An 18,283-nucleotide genomic window follows, 5' to 3' on the forward strand; every position below is an offset into this window, starting at 1 on the left:
AAAGCTTCATCTTCTTCTGCTTATATTACTGATTCTTCTTGTTTACGGCATGGTAGACTAGGTCATATTAACTATGCATCTTTAAAGAAAATGATGACCATAGGTTTAATTCCTAAAAAGTGATCAAGTAGTAGAGAAATGTGAAGTATGTGTGCAATCAAAGTACTCTAAGAAGCCTTTTCACAAAGTAGAAGAAAGAAAAATAGAACTATTAAATTTAATTCACAGTGATGTATGTGACTTAAACAATGTTTTAACTAGAGGAGGTAAAAGGTATTCTATTACATTTATAGATGATCTCTCTAGATATTGTACTATTTATCTTATTAGAAATAAAGATGAATCTTTTGATAAATTCATTACATATAAAACTGAAATAGAAAATCAGTTAGAAAAGAAGATCAAAATTTTAAGATCTGATAGAGGTGGTGAATACACTTCTAATGCTTTTAGTGAATTTTGTGAAAACCAAGGCATTATACATCAAGTTACTGCACCGTACTCTCCACAGCAAAATGGAGTTGCTGAACGTAAAAACAGAACTCTAATGAACATGGTAAATTCTATGTTAGGAAGTTCAGGATTACCTCAAAATTTATGGGGAGAGGCTCTTCTCTCTGCTTATTATATTCTGAACAAAATATCTTTTAAAGATTCTGACAAAACTCCTTACGAGTTATGGAAGAATAGAAAACCACATTTTAAATACCTTAAAGTGTGGGGGTGCTTAGCTAAAGTTAGGATTCCAGATCCTAAGAGTACTAAGTTAGGTCCTAAGACTGTTGATTGTGCATTCATTGGATATGCACAAAACAGTAGTGCATATAGGTTCTTGATTTATAGGTCAGATCATGTTGATATGCAACCTAACACCATAATAGAATCCAGAGATGCTGAATTCTTTGAAACCTTATTCCCTTATAAGACTAGTCTAAGTGAGAACACAATTAAAAGACCCTTTGAACCTATAGATAAAGACCATCTAGTGTCTGACGAATCAGTAGAGCCTAGAAGAAGTAAAAGAGTAAGAATAGAGAAAAACTTTGGTCTAAAGTTCATTGCCTATCTTCTAGAAGGAGATCCAAAGACATATAAAGAGGCAATGTACCTTCCAGATTCTTTATTCTGGAAAGAAGCTGTCAAGAGTGAAATAGACTCCATTTTGAGTAATGGGACATGGATCTTGACAGATCTGCCTCCTGATTGCAAACCTATTGGTTGCAAGTGGATCTTTAGGAAGAAATTAAAAACTGATGGAACTATAGATAAATATAAAGCTAGATTAGTAGCTAAAGGGTTCAAGTAAAAAGAAGGAATGGACTTCTTTGACACCTATTCACCTGTAACCAGAATAACTACAATAAGAATTTTAATTGCCATAGCTGCAATCTATAACCTGAAAATCCATCAAATGGATGTCAAAACTGCATTTTTGAATGGTGAATTAGATGAGGAGATCTACATGGATCAACCTGAAGGCTTTGTAATCCAAGGCCAAGAGCAAAAGGTGTGTAAACTTATAAAATCTCTATATGGTTTGAAACAAGCCCCAAAACAATGGCATGAGAAGTTTGATAGTGTGATGCTATCAAATGGATTCATAATAAATGAATCAGATAAGTGTGTATACAGTAAATTTAGTGGGAATAGTGATGTTATTGTTTGTCTGTATGTAGATGATATGTTAATCATCGGAACAGACATTAGTGTAATTAAAGGCACTAAAAAAATTTTATCAAATAATTTTGATATGAAAGATCTGGGAAAGGCAGATGTAATCCTGAGTATCAAAATTAAAAGAAACCCAGAAGAAATAATTCTATCTCAGTCTCATTATGTAGAAAAAATTCTTAGAAGGTTTAGGGTGTGTTTGGCGTACCGTTTGAAATAGCGTTTAAAACGCCGTTTTGCAAAACGGTGTTTTGGTTCAAAACAGCATTTTGCCAAATGGCGTTTTCATGTTTGATTCGCCAGATCAAAATGACATTTTAAACGGCAAACGGAGGTATTGTGTGTTTGGTTGCAAATGCCCCAAAATGGAGTTTTAATGGTAAAATGACCAAAAAGGGCATTGTTTGGTTGGCCTCAATGTAACTCAACTACTCTCTCATTAGGCCCAATATTAAAAGGTCATTAGGATCTCATTCAAACACTATTAAAATTAAACATCATTGCCAAAACAAACAAAAAATGGCTATACGTTTGAGGTTCTTCTCCTTCTTCTTCTTAACGGCCGGATTTGACGGATGAGTGGAGGCGCTGAGGCAGTGAGGTAAACGAGTGGGTTTGCGACTTTGCAAAGTAGATGAAGAAAGTAAGAAACTAGGGTTTCTTTTAATTCTTTTGTCTTTAAAAAATCAAAATTAAGAGATCATATAATGATATCAGCAGCCCCATTGTTTTGAATTAAATATTAACAATTTAACAAGTTTGTGTCCTAAAGAATGATATTAATACCCCAACTTTTTTGGTATTTGACGTAACGCATAAAGTCGCACGCATATATGTAAAAATGGGTTTTGGTGAAGGCAAACACGTAAAAACCCATAGCCCAAAAACTCCGTTCAAAACGGCGTTTTGCAAACGGACTTCCCCTCCATTTGCAAAATGTCGTTTTGAGGATTCAAAACGGTGTTTCAAACGATGTTTCAAATGGTGGCTGCGCACCCAAACACTCCCAAACGGCCGGTTGGCCGCAAAACAGTGTTTCAAACGCCAAACACGCACTAAATCAATTTAGTTGTAAACATGTGGCTACCCCATATGATTCTAGTATAAGATTATGTAAGAATAAAGGAAGTGGAGTAAATCCACTTGAATACTCTAGAGTTATAGGGAGTCTAATGTATTTGATGAATTGCACTAGGCCAGACATAGCCTATGCAGTGGGTAGACTCAGTAGCTATACCAGTAATCCTGGTAGTGATCACTGGGAAGCTCAAATTAGAGTATTGAAATATCTTAAAGGAACCATAGACTATGGTTTGCATTTCACAAAATATCATGTTGTACTAGAAGGGTATAGCGATGCAAATTGGGTATCTGGATTTGAGACCAAATCAAGGAGTGGATATGTTTTCACTCTAGGAAGTGCAGCAGTTTCTTGGAAATCAACCAAGCAAACGTGTATAGCCAGATCGACTATGGAGTCTAAGTTTATTGCTTTAGAGAAAGCAAGTGAGGAAGCTGAATGGCTTAGAAACCTTCGGACTGATATTCCATTTTGGAATAAGCCAGTACCGGGTATTACAATCCACTGTGATTGTCAAGCTGCTATTGGAAGAGCAGGTAATAATGTATATAATGGTAAATCCCGACACATTCGTCGGAGGCATAACTCCATAAGACAGTTGTTAAAGAATGGAGTGATAACCATTGATTATGTAAGATCAAGTGATAATATATCATATTGTCTTACAAAATGACTAAATAAAAATTTAGTCATGAGCACATCGAGGGGGATGGGGCTAAAGCCCACTGTTTAGATCACCTATAACAGGAACCCAACCTATCTGACTGGAGATCCCAAGAAGTAGGTTCAATGGGAAAAACAAGTTATTTGAGTGATCTGTTTTGCACCAAGTTGTATGTGAATTAAGTTCACTAAGCCTATCCCTATGATGTGGGTGCAACCTGTAACAAAAAGAGGATGAGTTGTAGGACTCTTAATGTTATCTATAGCTGACTAGCTGACTAGCTGATTGTCAGTGGGGTGCATAGTTACAAGGCACTCCTGATAGATACACCTATATGAGTTTAGAAGTGTGGCCGCTTCCTATGAGAATGGGCTAATTTCTCTAGAGCGCTCATGAAAATAGGACATAGCACATGGCCGAAAAGTGCAACACCGAATGAACTTGCTTATGCCTTCTGTGTTGTGTGTGTGGTATGTTGACTCGGTTTATTATTAAAAGTGCTTGGTTCAAGACGTATGTTCACCTAGTACTTGATACACTCGATATACCTACACTAAGTAAATGTTCAAGTCCAAAAGACACCTCTACTGATGCATAACACATCTTGCCTTGATCAAATTTATTTACATTTATTATTTATTTATTTCTTGTAATTTTGAATTAGTGGGGGATTGTTGACTTTTTATGGGAAAAAAAGTATTTTTGTAATTCAAACTTACAATGGGGTGTTTTTAGTCACTATATGTATGCCTTTGGGCTTCCCTCCAAAAAGACTAAAGTCATGAGAAAACTTTAGTCCTAGATGGGAAGTGTGAGAGGATGAGAGTGGCCATATATATACTTTCACTCTCTTAACCTTGTGAATAAGCAAGAGGTCATGGGGATCCTACGCGCACGGATCGCCCACTTGGGTCCGGTGGGCTTTTGATCTTACCACACACGCGCGCCGCCCGGCCCGGCCTAGCTCGGCCGGCCGCGCGTGTGGACCTAAGGCTTTTCTTTTTCTTTATTTATTTTTTCCTTTTAACGGTCAAGAATTTATTTATGTTTGTTTTAACTCTTTTTTTACCGTTTGAGATTCCTTAATCGTGGTTTAGTGACCGTTTGGAAAACGTCTCTCACGCACTAAAAGAGTGCGACGTTTCACCCTAACGTGTCGATTACCTTTTTATATAAATCGGTTTTAGAGAAAACAGAAAAGATATCCTTGACGGATTCTTCTTCTGCTCTTTCTCTTCTCTGGCTTTCTCTCTGGTTTTCTGCTCAAGGCTTTTGGCAAATATAAGCGAGTTCTTAGGCATCCGGGCTGCGTGAGTGCACACCCCTGGAGCGAGAGTTGTTGTATCCTTGAGGCATACGCCGAGACGCCCATCTGCACCGTTGATTCGTCATAGTGGGGGCGAGATTTGCCTTAAGGACAGCAAAGATTCTTCGTGCCCCAACTCGATAAGTGATCTAACGATTTCTTTTTCTTTTACAGATTATTATTGCAGAAAATAGTATTAATGATCTCTGTCTTCAAGTTGTGAGATTAATTTGTTATAAGGTATTCTCGAATCCTAAATTACAGATTTGCACATCAATTTTTCTAACATGTTAGAGTCAAGCAAGGTTGCTTGAAGCATTACACCCTAGGTATCTAGTTTGGAATACCTAGTTTGTTGCCTCCAGCCCCTATATATAGATACACTAGGATTATTGACTGGTTAATGGACTCTAGCTTGTATCCAAACGGCCCCTAAGTGTTTAGAATTTTCCTGACTAACCCAGATTAATGAGTGCTCAAATATGCACTATAAAACGAAATTACGTCAATCTTTATAGTAAAACAGAATATCATTTTTTGAAGCTTATTGCCCGAGTAGGTTTAGTTAGTTTATTTCTTCCTTATTGAATTTAAAACTGAATATTGCAATTTGTTGTTTTTCTTCGACTAGTCGTAGAAGATTGAAAAGGCCCATAAAAGTCTTCCCCAAGAAATAAGTAAATGGAGTCAAATGGTTTATTTTTCCTGATTATTTGGGAAAACTACACTTGATTTTGATTGTTTTGGAGGCGAGCAATGACGTTAAAGGATGAATGAGTTTCTTACTATAACAACCGCTTGGCGTTTAATTTATTTATTTATTAAATATTACTTTAAAAAGGAAAAAACTATTTTCTAAATTTACAATAAAATCACGTGGGGGATCTTAGTCAACAGAGCCGTCTCCATATGCTACCATCAACTTGCCACGTGTCTGCTTTTCATTTGTTGGCAGATGACCTGGTAAGGAATAGTGAGAGCTAGTTTCTAATTGAACAAGAAAAGATTCCATCCGTCTAAAATGCGCTTGACTGCACACTTACACCCCTGGCGCACGTTAGACCGTGCTGATATCTTGTCCACTGACAAGAATAAATTCAGGCAGATGATAAATTCGCACCACTCGTAATGTGTTTGCATTACAGGGGAGCGAATTATCCTACAGTGGGTGCGAATTTATCATGCCCCTTAATTCATTACTAAACGACAATGGAAACGCTAGCTTCCAAATCTAATCGTGGGTTTTTCGAAAACAAGATGTACGGTCACGATTCGTTGTATGAGCCCATAGGGATGAGATCTTCTTGACAGCTCACTCTGTCCACACGTCCGAACAATACCGAGACAACAAGTAACGAATGTAGTCTAAATTTGCAGTAAAATGACAAGAAATAAAATGATTTTTAAATAAAAGTAGAACGGGATTCGGTAGGCAAATTCGCCAAAGCAATTTCGATGCTCCATTTTGCAGGAGCTAACACCCACACAGGCTCGCTTTTTAACAATGAGCTTGCGTGGGTGTCTTCTGCAAAATTGAGCCGGGAAATGGCTCTCACAAAATTGCCTAGCAAATCCCAAGTAAAAACTAAAGCTTTTTCATTTTTCTTTACTAATTTTGCTTTCATTAATGAATAAATAAGAGAAGAAAATTCATCCGTAAATAAAGAAGTGATATATTCGCTCTCTTTTCTTCAGCTGACCACCCCATCTAGTAGGAGTGCAACTCGGGACAGGCGGGTCAGGTTTTGAAGAACCCTAACCGAGAAATATCTCAGGTCGGGTTAGGTTGGGTTAGGTTTTTTTTCTGGAAAACCCACGATTCCCAAACCCGGCCCTACCCATGATAATTCTCGGGTCGGGTCAGATCGGATCGGGTTTTTTCTCGTTGACGCATTGTAGAAAAAAAACAAATCTTCACACAAAAAATCTTTAAATTTATGTAATTAAGTGTATAAATTTAAGGAAACTAAATTTTCACAGCACAAACATGATCCTCAATGAAAACAATTATATCATTATATTGAAAAATAATTGCTATGTTATTCAAGATATAATTAAAGATATCATAGTACACATACATAAGTTGGTCGGGTTTCGGGTTTCGGGTTTCGGTTTTTTTTCTCTTTAAACCCGACCCTACGCAAGATTGAGGCGGGTTTTTAAACTAAAATCAGACCCTACCCAAGACCCATGATTTCTAAACCCGACCCATGCTATTATCGGGTCAGGTCCATGCGAGTCCGGTAAAACCCGACCCAAGTTGCACCCCTAGGCATCTAGTGTTTTTATGGCTACTCTTATTTACAAGACAAGGGTGTGGCCCGGGGAAGAAAAGGGGGCGAATATATCATTTCACATTATGCCAGAATGTTTTTCTCTCTACTTAAGTTAGTTAACGAAAATCAAGAAATTCAGTTGGGGAGGGGATAAGGCATAGGGGAGACAGAGAGATGAAGGAGCAGCTATTGAGCGCTGCCATGCAATCCTTCATTGAAGGGAGGACGTGTCTCCCACCTTAACCGGGAGATGGGACCCACAGAACTCCAGGTGGCGCCCGTACAGAGGCGACTTAATCAAGTCGCACATGGACGAGCCAAGCCTTATTACAATTTGCTTCACTAAGCATACCCAAAGCCGCGCCACGCCGCCACCAGACCCGCACGGTAAATATGCTGTGTCCAAAATATCATTTCCATGTGATGATCCTAGCCCTCTCTTCTATAAAGGAACTTGCAAATAGATCGGACGGTTGTGATCAAAACATCATTTCCACATGCAAAAAATCATAAGAAATAAGGCCCGTTTGGATACCGCATGCATTTGTATTTTGATTTGGATTTGAGTTTTGGATACAAAATACATCAATCATCTTCATGATCATGTTTTAAGAGAGAGAGAGAGAAAGAGAGAGAGAAAGAGAGAGAGGGAGAGAGGGAGGGATGGCTCGCTGTTACCGGAGCAACGTCACTGCTGAAGTTGCCACAAATATTGATTTCCAAATAATGTCTCGCAAAACAGATATGAAAATCGGAATTTTTTGCATTGTTGTAGCTGATTTGGAAATCTAAGGATCTGATCCAGTTCAAAATATCAACTAAATCCAAATCTAAATCTTGTAGGTATTCAAACGTGGCCTAACTCATCCTAAGTGTACTGTAATTCTTGAAAAATACTGGACTAGAAGGGCTTACACCATATAAAAAATCATAAGAAATAACTGATTTGTCTGACAGTAGAACATGTTCCGGCAATCGGCACGAACTGGCATTGTCGTATATATTGAGCACTCGTTACAATTTCCGAATCCCAACTATTATCAAAACATGTTCCCTCCAATATCAGTGGCTAAAACATATACGACAAGATGAGATCCCAACTATTATCAAAACATGTTCCCTCCAATATCAGTGGCCTTATTTTATTTTCGTCTCATTTTGGTCAAAAAAAAGTAAAAGAAGACGTCTAAAGCCAAATAGGATTTGGCACATGTTGATGATCCTCTCCGGATTACATGTGATGGGGTGTAAAAACTCCAGCCACTCACAGGCTGCCACCTGTCCCAGAGCAGGTGAACTCCAGCCACTCACAGGCTGCCACCTGTCCCAGAGCAGGTGAACTCCAGCCACTCACAGGCTGCCACCTGTCCCAGAGTAGGTAAACTCCAGCCACTCACAGCCTGCCACCTGTCCTGGAGTAGGTGAACTCCAGCCTCTTACAGGCCGCCATCTGTCCTGGACACCTGTCCAGGACACCTCACCAGGTTTTCCCTATAAAAAGGGATTCAAAGCTCAAACCAATGGGTAATGCGAAAATCCCTTCTCTCCCTAAACTCTTAGACATCTCCCCTTCACTCCTGCTCATACTGACTTGAGTGTCGAAGGGCCTGTCCGGAGTAAAACCCGGTCTGGTCTTCTGACCTCGCTTGCCTTGTGCAGGACTCAGCCCTCATAGCAGGACTCTCCCTCGACCACCTCACTCCTCGTCCACTCCGGTCCTTCAGGACTCAGCTCCTCTAGTCATCCAGCTCAGCTCTTACATCACTGCTGTACCTGTTACCGATTTTAGGTCTAACAGATTGGCGCCATCCGTGGGACCCCAGAACTAAAAGCTGTCTTTACATCCCACTCACAAAAATGGCAGGACGCAAGAGTACGCGGATGCCTACTGCGCGGGCGCGGACTACCCAAACCGCGCTACCCCGCAGGACCCGGAGCGAGCGAATTGCATCACTAGTAGTAGCAGCTTCTGCTACTGCAGATCAGAGCCCGGCTCGCTCAGAACATCTGAATCCCTTGCCCACCCCGGAGCAGGTTCAAGCTCTATTTCAGCAGATGACAGCCCTCGTTGGGCAGTACCAGCAACTACTCCAAGTACCCCCTCTACCTCCCCCAGAGGCTCCGCGATCTGTCCAAGGAAGGTCAGACGTCCATAGGGGAGAGTCATCACACCATGGTGAGGGCCGAACTCATCATTCCACTAGACAAGTCCCTCACCCCGCGACGAGGCATGCCCAAACAGAGCCTCATCGCCGTGAAAGGTCACGTTCCCCCTCCGTACAGAGGCGCCGAGCTCATGAAGATCGCGCGCCACCAGCGAAGCGCCGACCTCGTCGTATAAGTCGGGAGAGCCAATCCGGCTCTGCGGCGAGCCAGTCTGTGGAAAGGATCAGGTCCTTGGACCACAGGACGGATCTGCTGCTACAGAGAATGGAGGAGATGGACCATCGGATAGAGGAACTGGCGAAGGACCAGAGCCGGCCCGTCTCCAGGGCGTTCTCAAGTAAGACTCCATTCACTGATGATGTTCTGGGTGCCCCAGCACCCAGAGGGTTTAAAATGCCCGCCGTCCCTCAGTATGACGGCACTACAGACCCCGTGGACCACTTGGAGACGTTCAGAACAATTATGCTTCTCCACGGAGCTTCCGATGACTTTCTTTGCAGAGCGTTTCCAACGACGCTAACTGGCGCAGCAAGAGACTGGTATTCCAGGATCAAACCGAACTCCATCAACAATTTTGATGATTTTGGAGAGGATCTTGTCCGCCACTTCATGAGCAGCCGCAGGCCAAGGAAAACAACAGCTTCCCTGATGGCCTTGCGACAGGACGACAACGAGCCTCTGAAGGTGTTCGTCCGTCGATTCAACAGGGAGGCACTTCAAGTGCCAAATCTAGATCCCTCAGCAGCAATGAATGCGCTCCTCGCAGGCGCCAGGTCTAATGAATTCCGTCGAGCGGTGGCTCGACAAAATCCGCACTCACTAGCGGATCTTATGGCCGGAGCAGAAGAGTACATAACGGTGGAAGAAACACTGGCAGCTCTTAATTCAAATCGGAGGATAACCTCTGAAGAGAAGAATCTCCCTAAGCAGCGCAGGGAGGATAAACCTCCCAGGAGAGAGAAGTCTCCGCCTCCTCAGAGAAGAGAAGAAAACTTCACGCCTCTCAACACCTCCAGAAAGCACATACTGGCGGCGATCAGCGAAGAAGAGTTCGTGAAGTGGCCTGCTAGAATGATCTCCAAGGGAAACAGGAGAGATCCCTCAAAGTACTGCCGGTTCCACAAGGACCACGGCCACGACACAGATGATTGTTGGCAACTCAAGCAGGAAATTGAACAACTCATCAGCCGGGGCTATTTGAAAAAGTATATCCGAACTGACGGCCGCAACCAAGAGCGCAGAGGAAAGAGCCCTCAGGGCCGCAGCCCTCGAAGATCACAGCAGCCCCCTGCTCGGGACAAAACTCCTCAGCTGGGCAATACGCAGCCTGAGGCACCCCAACCTCAGCCAAGGGGGGTCATCGGTACAATTATGGGTGGGCCTGCAGCTGGGGGCACCTCTTCTACCGCCCGCAAAGCATATGCACTGCGAGTTAACGCCGTGCACACAACCAGCAAAAAGACGAGAACGGAGAATGAGATCTCCTTCTCAGATGCAGATCTGGATAATCTTATCCTGCCCCACGACGACGCACTGGTTTTAACCATGCTCGTCGCCAACTGGGAGGTGAAGAAAATCCTCGTAGACAATGGGAGTTCGGCGGACATTCTATACTACCACGCCTTTGAGCAAATGATGATAGGCGACGACCGTCTGAAGCCGGCAAACTCAGATTTATTTGGCTTCTCCGGAGAGGTCGTGAAAGTGGTGGGGCAGATCGAGCTCCCTGTTCTTGTCGGAGATCCACCTTGTCAAGCTTTCGCCATGGTCAACTTTCTAGTAGTAAGGGCCACTTCGGTCTATAATGCTATCTTGGGACGGCCTGGCCAGAACCTCATCCGTGCAGTAGCCTCGGCGTACCACCAAAAAATGAAGTTCATAACCCCCAATGGTGTGGGGGAAGTTCGAGGGGATCAGCGTCAATCTAGAGAGTGCTACGCAACGGCACTTAAAGGCAAAAATGCAGTTGAGTCACTGCCAATTGAACTGCTCGATGTAAGGGACGAGCTCAGAGGGACTCAACCTGCTGAAGACCTCCTCTCCATCCCACTGTGCCCAGAGGACAGTGAGAAAGTCGCTTTGATCGGTTCCTCCCTCAGCACCGACATTCAGCACCAGCTCACCACTTTTCTCCAGGACAATGCAGATGTCTTTGCATGGGTTCCCGCCGATATGCCCGGCATTGATCCAGAGATCAGCACACACAGGCTCGGTGTTGATTCAACCTGCAGACCGGTGAAGAAGAAGAGACGACATTTCGCCTTCGAAAGGCGGCAGGCAATAAAAGAAGAAGTGGAGAGGCTTCTGAAGGCTGACTTCATTCGCGAGATTCGATACCCGGACTGGTTGGCAAACGTAGTCCTAGTCAAGAAGACTAATGGGAAATGGAGGACCTGCGTCGACTTCACCGATCTAAATAAGGCTTGTCCTAAGGACAGCTATCCACTCCCGAAGATCGACCAACTCATTGACGCCACAGCGGGTCATGAACTGTTGAGCTTCATGGACGCCTTCTCCGGATACAATCAGATCAGGATGTATGAGTCGGATATACCAAAGACCTCCTTCGTCACAGATCAAGGGACTTACTGCTACCGAGTTATGCCCTTCGGCCTCAAAAACGCCGGAGCCACTTACCAAAGGCTTGTGAACAAACTTTTTCAGAACCAGATCGGCCGTAACATGGAAGTCTATGTAGACGATATGCTGGTCAAAAGTCGGAGTGCGCAGGATCATGCGTCTGATCTCAGAGAAACATTCCAGGTCCTGAAGAAGCACAACATGAAACTTAACCCCACCAAGTGCACATTTGGTGTCAGTTCGGGGAAGTTCTTAAGATTCATGGTGAGCCAGCGAGGGATAGAAGCAAATCCAGAAAAGATCAGAGCCGTCATGGAGCTTACTGGCCCAAAAACCATCAGGGAAGTCCAGCGGCTCACTGGAATTATAGCGGCGTTGGGTCGCTTTATCTCCAAATCAACGGAAAGGTGCCTCCCCTTTTTCAGCGCGGTCAAGGGACTCAAGACCGCGCCCTGGACGGAAGAATGCCAGGTCGCATTCGAAGAACTGAAAAGATATTTGGCCTCTCCGCCATTATTAACAAAGCCGGAGCCGGGTGAGGAGCTATTTTTGTATCTCTCCATCAGCTCCACGGCTTTGGCAGCTGTACTCGTCCGTGAAGAGCACCGCCAGAAAAAACCAATTTATTATGTTAGCAAGGTTCTTCACGACGCAGAAACAAGGTACCAGCGGGTCGAGAAATTGGCTTACGTGCTGGTAATGGCCGCCAGGAAGTTAAGGCCGTACTTCCAAGCTCACACTGTAAAGGTCTTGACTGATCAGCCACTTCGACAAGTTCTCCATCGACCAGATATCTCCGGGCGACTTGTGAAATGGGCTGTGGAGCTAAGCGAGTTCAATATTCAGTACGCACCCAGGCCAGCTATCAAGGCCCAAGTACTGGCAGATTTTGTAGCAGAGTGCACTATCCCCCAGCAGGTCGTCGACCCTGGAGCATTGCAGCTCCCAGTTATAGAGAAAGTTGTCCCTGAAGAGCGTATGACAGAGGAAATTCGGACAGAAATCAGGCCACCTTCAGCCGGACAGGACTCCATAACCAGCACACCAACTTGGGAAGTATATCTCGACGGATCTTCAAATAAAAACGGCTGTGGAGCTGGCCTCATCCTCACTGGGCCTGATGAGTTCACTGCGGATTACGCCCTAAGATTCGAGTTCCGTGCATCAAATAATGAGGCGGAATATGAGGCCCTCCTTGCCGGAATGAGCCTAGCAATTCAGACCGGCGCCCAAAAATTGAAAGCATACTGCGACTCGCAGCTGGTAGCAAACCAGATCCAAGGTGTCTACGAAGCCCGAGACGAGCGTATGATTAAGTACCTCGCCAAGGTTCGCCAACTTTCCAGCCGGTTTGCAAGTTTCGAGGTCATCAGAGTGCCAAGAACAGAGAATGCCAAAGCTGACGTGCTGTCAAAACTGGCTGCCTCTGGATATACCACTCTCGGAAGCATACACATGGAGTTTCTACAGAAGTCCAGCATCGACAGTAAAGCCATGGAAGTCATGCAGGTGGAAGATGAGCCGTGCTGGATGGATGAGATCGTGGGTTATCTGCGCGATGCTAGACTCCCGGAGGATAAGAAAGAAGCTCGTAAGGTGATACAGAGAGCTGCCCGATTTTCCCTCAGTGGCGACAATCTATACAAAAGGTCATATACTCTCCTATATCTGAAGTGTCTGAGGCCGAGCGACGCCGCGTATGCACTACAAGAGACTCATGAAGGAATTTGCGGAGAACATCTGGGAGGCAAAGCCCTGGCGATAAAGGTGCTGCTCAGAGGACTGTATTGGCCTACTATCAGGCAGAATGCCCTGGATCTGGTTAAAAGGTGTGAGAAGTGTCAGAAGTTCTCTCCTACCATCCACCAGCCTGCCGTAGCAATGGCTCCAATTATTAGTCCGCTTCCCTTCGCAGTATGGGGGATGGACATCCTCGGCCCTTTCCCACCGGCCTCTGGAAAGCGCATGTTCGTGGTAGTGGCGATCGACTATTTCACTAAGTGGGTGGAGGCAGAACCTCTGGCCCAGATCACTGAGCAGAATGTGCGGAACTTCTTCTGGAAGGCAGTAGTCTGTAGATTTGGGATTCCCCGTATCTTAATCACAGACAACGGCAAACAGTTCGACTGCCGGAACTTTCGAAAGTTCTGCTCGGACCTAAAAATTGAACAGAGATTCACTTCGGTTGCACACCCCCAGACCAATGGGCAAACGGAAGTAACTAATAGAATCCTGCTCCAGGGGATAAAGAAGAGGCTGGACGAAAAAGCTGGCCGTTGGGCAGATGAGCTCTATCACGTTCTATGGGCTTACCGCACTACTCCTCGCACGACGACTGGTGAATCGCCATTCAACCTTTCCTTTGGTACTGAGGCTGTGATACCAGTCGATATAGGCGCTCCGTCTCCCCGAATCACCAGCTTCAACGAGCAGCTTAACGGCGACGGGCTCCGTGCCGATCTCGACTTACTAGAAGAAATCCGGGAAGAATCTCAAATCCGGGTCGCCGCTTATAAGCAGAGAGTATCAAATTATCACAACTCCAAGATTCGCCCCAGAGAATTCAGGACAGGAGATTTAGTCCTGAGAAAGGCAGCCGTCTCCCAACCCACGAAAGTCGGGAAACTCTCCCCGACTTGGGAAGGGCCATATCGAGTGAAAGAAGTTATCCGGCCAGGAAGCTATAAACTGGAGACACTGGAAGAGCACTTATTACCTCACGCCTGGAACTCCAAAAATCTCAGGAGATATTATCAATAGACAAAATGTACAGCGTAAAAAGGTGACTTTGTAAATTTGTCAATTTGTTGTTATAAATAAATAATCTTTTTTTTGCAGACTTTGTTTCACTCTTACTCTCTGGAAACCCAGTTCACAAAAGTTGGGTACTCACTGGAAACCCAGTTCTTAAACTTGGGTACTCACTGGAAACCCAGTTCACAAAACTTGGGTACTCACTGGAAACCCAGTTCTTAAACTTGGGTACTCACTGGAAACCCAGTTCTTAAACTTGGGTACTCACTGAAAACCCAGTTCACAAAACTCGGGTACTCACTGGAAACCCAGTTCACAAAACTCGGGTACTCACTGGAAACCCAGTTCACAAAACTCGGGTACTCACTGGAAACCCAGTTCTTAAACTTGGGTACTCACTGGAAACCCAGTTCACAAAACTTGGGTACTTACTGGAAACCCAGTTCACAAAACTTGGGTACTTGGTCACAATTCGACTATCAACAGCCTCAGTCCCAGGTTATCAAAATTAAAAAGACAAAGTCAAGCAAATCACTCAGTTGAGAAGTATCAGAGACAGACAAATGTGATTTCATTGATCAGAATATGTGGGGCCTCGAGGGCCATTACAAAATTCACTTTAAAAAGGCTGGTAAGAGCTGTAGGGTCTCAAGGACCATTACAAAAAGAGGTCAAAACAAACAAAAATAAATAAAATAATACTAAGCATCTGGAAGAGAGGTGATGTCAGCAGGAGCATCAGCAGGAGTATCTGGCTCCTCATCAGTAATCTTCGGCCTGGCAGGGAGAGTCATGTTCTGCATCAATAAGTTTGGATTGCAGGCCTGGAGCTCCTGGAGGCAGTCGTAGTATCCAAGACTATAAGCCTCGCTCGACAGGCTGAAAAGTTCAGCCTCCTTCACTGCCTTCTCCTGCCTCTCAGTGGCTCTTCCTCTTTGAGCCTCCATGGCTTCAGCAGCCTTGGCCAGTTTCCTCTTCTCTGCGGCCAGATCCTCTTTCAACAACCTCCTCTCCTCCTCTATTCGCCCGATGCTCGTTTGAAGCTCCTGCACCTCAGCGGCCAACTTTCCGTTCACCTCTTCAGATGCAGTAATGGCTTGGGAGAACTTCTTACTCTTCTCCTTGAGGTCATTATAGTAGAGCAAGATCTGAAGAAAGAAACAGGCATCAGTATGGTGAAAGTAAGAAATGGGCAGAAAGTTAGCAAATGGATCACCACTTCCTTACCTGGTAAGCTGAGGATAACACAGCCTCCTCTCCTGTAGCTGGCGGCTCGTAAAGGATCTGTTGCTTGTCCTTCCGCAGCAAACACTTGCTCATGAGCTCTGCTGCTACTCGGCTCTCGCCTAGGGCAGTGTCATCCTTCAGAACGGCCCAATTGGGTCGAAAGACGTGCTCACTAAGCCCCGTAGGAGGACGAGCCCCAGAACCGGTTCCGGTAGAAGCACCACCGGATTTAGAAGAGCCACCGCCCTGAGCAAAGGGGCCTATTAGCTTCACCGTAGTCTTGGGCCTCTGGGATGGGGGTGGAGTGCCTTGTGACGGGGCCGGACTCCCCAGTACAGTCGCCTTTCTCTTCTGGCGCTCCTGTTGTGCCTGTGCAGCACCCTCCTGTGCCCGTGGCTGGGCTCCCTGTCTTATCTTCTCGACAGTCGATTGTTTCTTCATTTCTGCCAGACAAGCAAGCAGTCAGAAGCAAGCATATAAAAGTAAACATATCTTAAAAGACAAGTCTAGCTACATACGTTCTGGAGTCGCGGCACTCACGCCCAGTCCAACTAGCACCTCCTCTCTTGAGAACTCTGCACAGCGGATAAGGCCTGATTGCTCAATCTCCTTCCGCATCAAGGCGAAAGTATCTTTGTCCTCACTCTCGAGGAGCGGCTTTCGACTTAATTTGGAAGTGTCCGGAGTGTCCCACACTAGAGGGACAGGCCAGGGCTCACTGGCCTCCTTATCCTCGACGTAGAAGAACCTATTCTTCCATGAATGTATTGACGAGGGGATACCGGTGATGATTTTGAGTTTAGGGCGCTGGCTGATGTAGATCCAGCCCCCTTCCTTATGCCTCTTCAGATGTGCACAAGCACGGAATAGCGATAAGCTCACGCTCCTCTCTAACCGGCCGTGGACAAGATACAAGAACCCAGTCAGTAGTCTCCATGAGTTCGGAGCTACTTGAGCTGGGGCCAGTCCGTAGTATCGAAGCACCGCTGCGAAGAATGGGTGCAGAGGAAATCGGAGTCCCGCCCTCATCGACTCCTCATAAATACAGAGATCTCGACTCTCGTTACAGGCTCTGTCTTCCTCTATAGCTGCCTTCAGTTCAAATCTTGGAGGCACACAGTACTTATTCCTAATGTCGCCTAGCATGGACCTGGTGAGGTAGTTCTCTTCGACTAGAGCTCGCAGGTTGTATTTTGGGTTGGCATCCATCCGCGCTCTAGCGACTACCTCCACCGCCTGACCAGGAGGGAATGTTGTAGACGCCTCAGCAACGTCGCTTTCAACACTCCCTTCTGCTCGGGAGAGACTAACAGTGGGGAGTGGAGTGGCGTTTAAGTCTAAAAACACCTCCTCCTTGTCCCCTTCGTCGTCACTATCTACAAGATCTACTTTAGCGGACGTCCTAGCCATTACAGGCTCCTGCGGCGGCCTAAATTCTGAACTACTGCTAGTGGAGGACTCCGTACCGGACTCGGAACTCGAATTACTATCAGACATGTAGTAAAGAGAAGGGCTGAGAGGAATACCGGAGAGTGGAGCTCGTCAAGTCCTTGCGCAACTCGAACTGCGGACTGCGAACTGGGAACTGCGAACTGGGAACTGCGAACTGCGAACTGAGAACTGAGAAGTCGAAGCTCCCAGAGCAAGAAAAAGAAGAAAAGATGAAAAGTAAAAAGTAAAGAATGAGAGGGGGTAAAACCTCCTTTTATAGCTTTTCAGAGGCGGTGGGGCATTAAATACGATGCACGCATCTCGAGGACACTCAAATGGCGCCACGTGTCCCATATTTATGACGGACACATTCTCCCACTCAAAAATACGATCAAGCACGCGCGTGTTCCTACGTGCATGAAAATTCACATCTCCGCTCCACCTCATGCTTCGTACTCCGTGCTCCACGCTCCGCACTCCGTACTGGATTTTTAAATCCGAACTGGATATAACGCGTTTCAACAAAACGACAAAAACCAGTCCGGTCCGAACCGGACTGGCCGCAAGACGACAAAAATCAGTCCGGGAAAATCCGAACTGGATATAACGCGTTTCAACAAAACAACAAAAACCAGTCCGGTTCGGACCGGACTGGCCGCAAGACGACAAAAATCAGTCCGGAAAAATCCGAACTGGATATAACGCGTTTCAACAAAACGACAAAAACCAGTCCGGTCCGAACCGGACTGGCCGCAAGACGACAAAAATCAGTCCGGGAAAATCCGAACTGGATATAACGCGTTTCAACAAAACGACAAAAACCAGTCCGGTCCGAACCGGACTGGCCGCAAGACGACAAAAATCAGTCCGGGAAAATCCGAACTGGATATAACGCGTTTCAACAAAACGACAAAAACCAGTCCGGTCTGAACCGGACTGGCCGCAAGACGACAAAAATCAGTCCACATCCGAACTCAATTCCCAGCCGGACTCCGGACTCAACTTCCAGCCGGACTCCGGACTCAACACCCAGCCGGACTCCGGACTCAACTTCCAGCCGGACTCCGGACTCAACTCCCAGCCGGACTCCGGACTCAACTCCCAGCCGGACTCCGGACTCAACTTCC

At 45.3% G+C, this 18,283-nt stretch overlaps 1 protein-coding gene and 1 pseudogene across 1 annotated transcript; one reads left to right on the forward strand and one right to left on the reverse strand.

Moving 5' to 3' along the window:
* The first annotated feature begins 2,843 nt into the window (after nt 1-2,843).
* Nucleotides 2,844-3,425, forward strand: LOC143859640 (secreted RxLR effector protein 161 pseudogene; annotated as a pseudogene).
* Nucleotides 3,426-14,409: 10,984 nt separating this feature from the next.
* LOC143859642 (uncharacterized) lies at nt 14,410-17,135 on the reverse strand. The gene is made up of 5 exons (XM_077370295.1): nt 16,953-17,135; nt 16,244-16,568; nt 15,726-16,168; nt 15,375-15,646; nt 14,410-14,467 (listed from the first exon to the last, which is right to left on the reverse strand). The coding sequence occupies exons 1-5, from the start codon at nt 17,133-17,135 to the stop codon at nt 14,410-14,412; spliced, it is 1,281 nt and encodes a 426-aa protein (XP_077226410.1).
* Between the last annotated feature and the right edge of the window lie 1,148 nt (nt 17,136-18,283).

This window comes from Tasmannia lanceolata, unplaced genomic scaffold (assembly GCF_043159265.1).
Source record: "Tasmannia lanceolata isolate RefF3 unplaced genomic scaffold, GAP_Taslan_0.1 ptg000035l, whole genome shotgun sequence".
Classification (NCBI taxonomy): domain Eukaryota; kingdom Viridiplantae; phylum Streptophyta; class Magnoliopsida; order Canellales; family Winteraceae; genus Tasmannia; species Tasmannia lanceolata.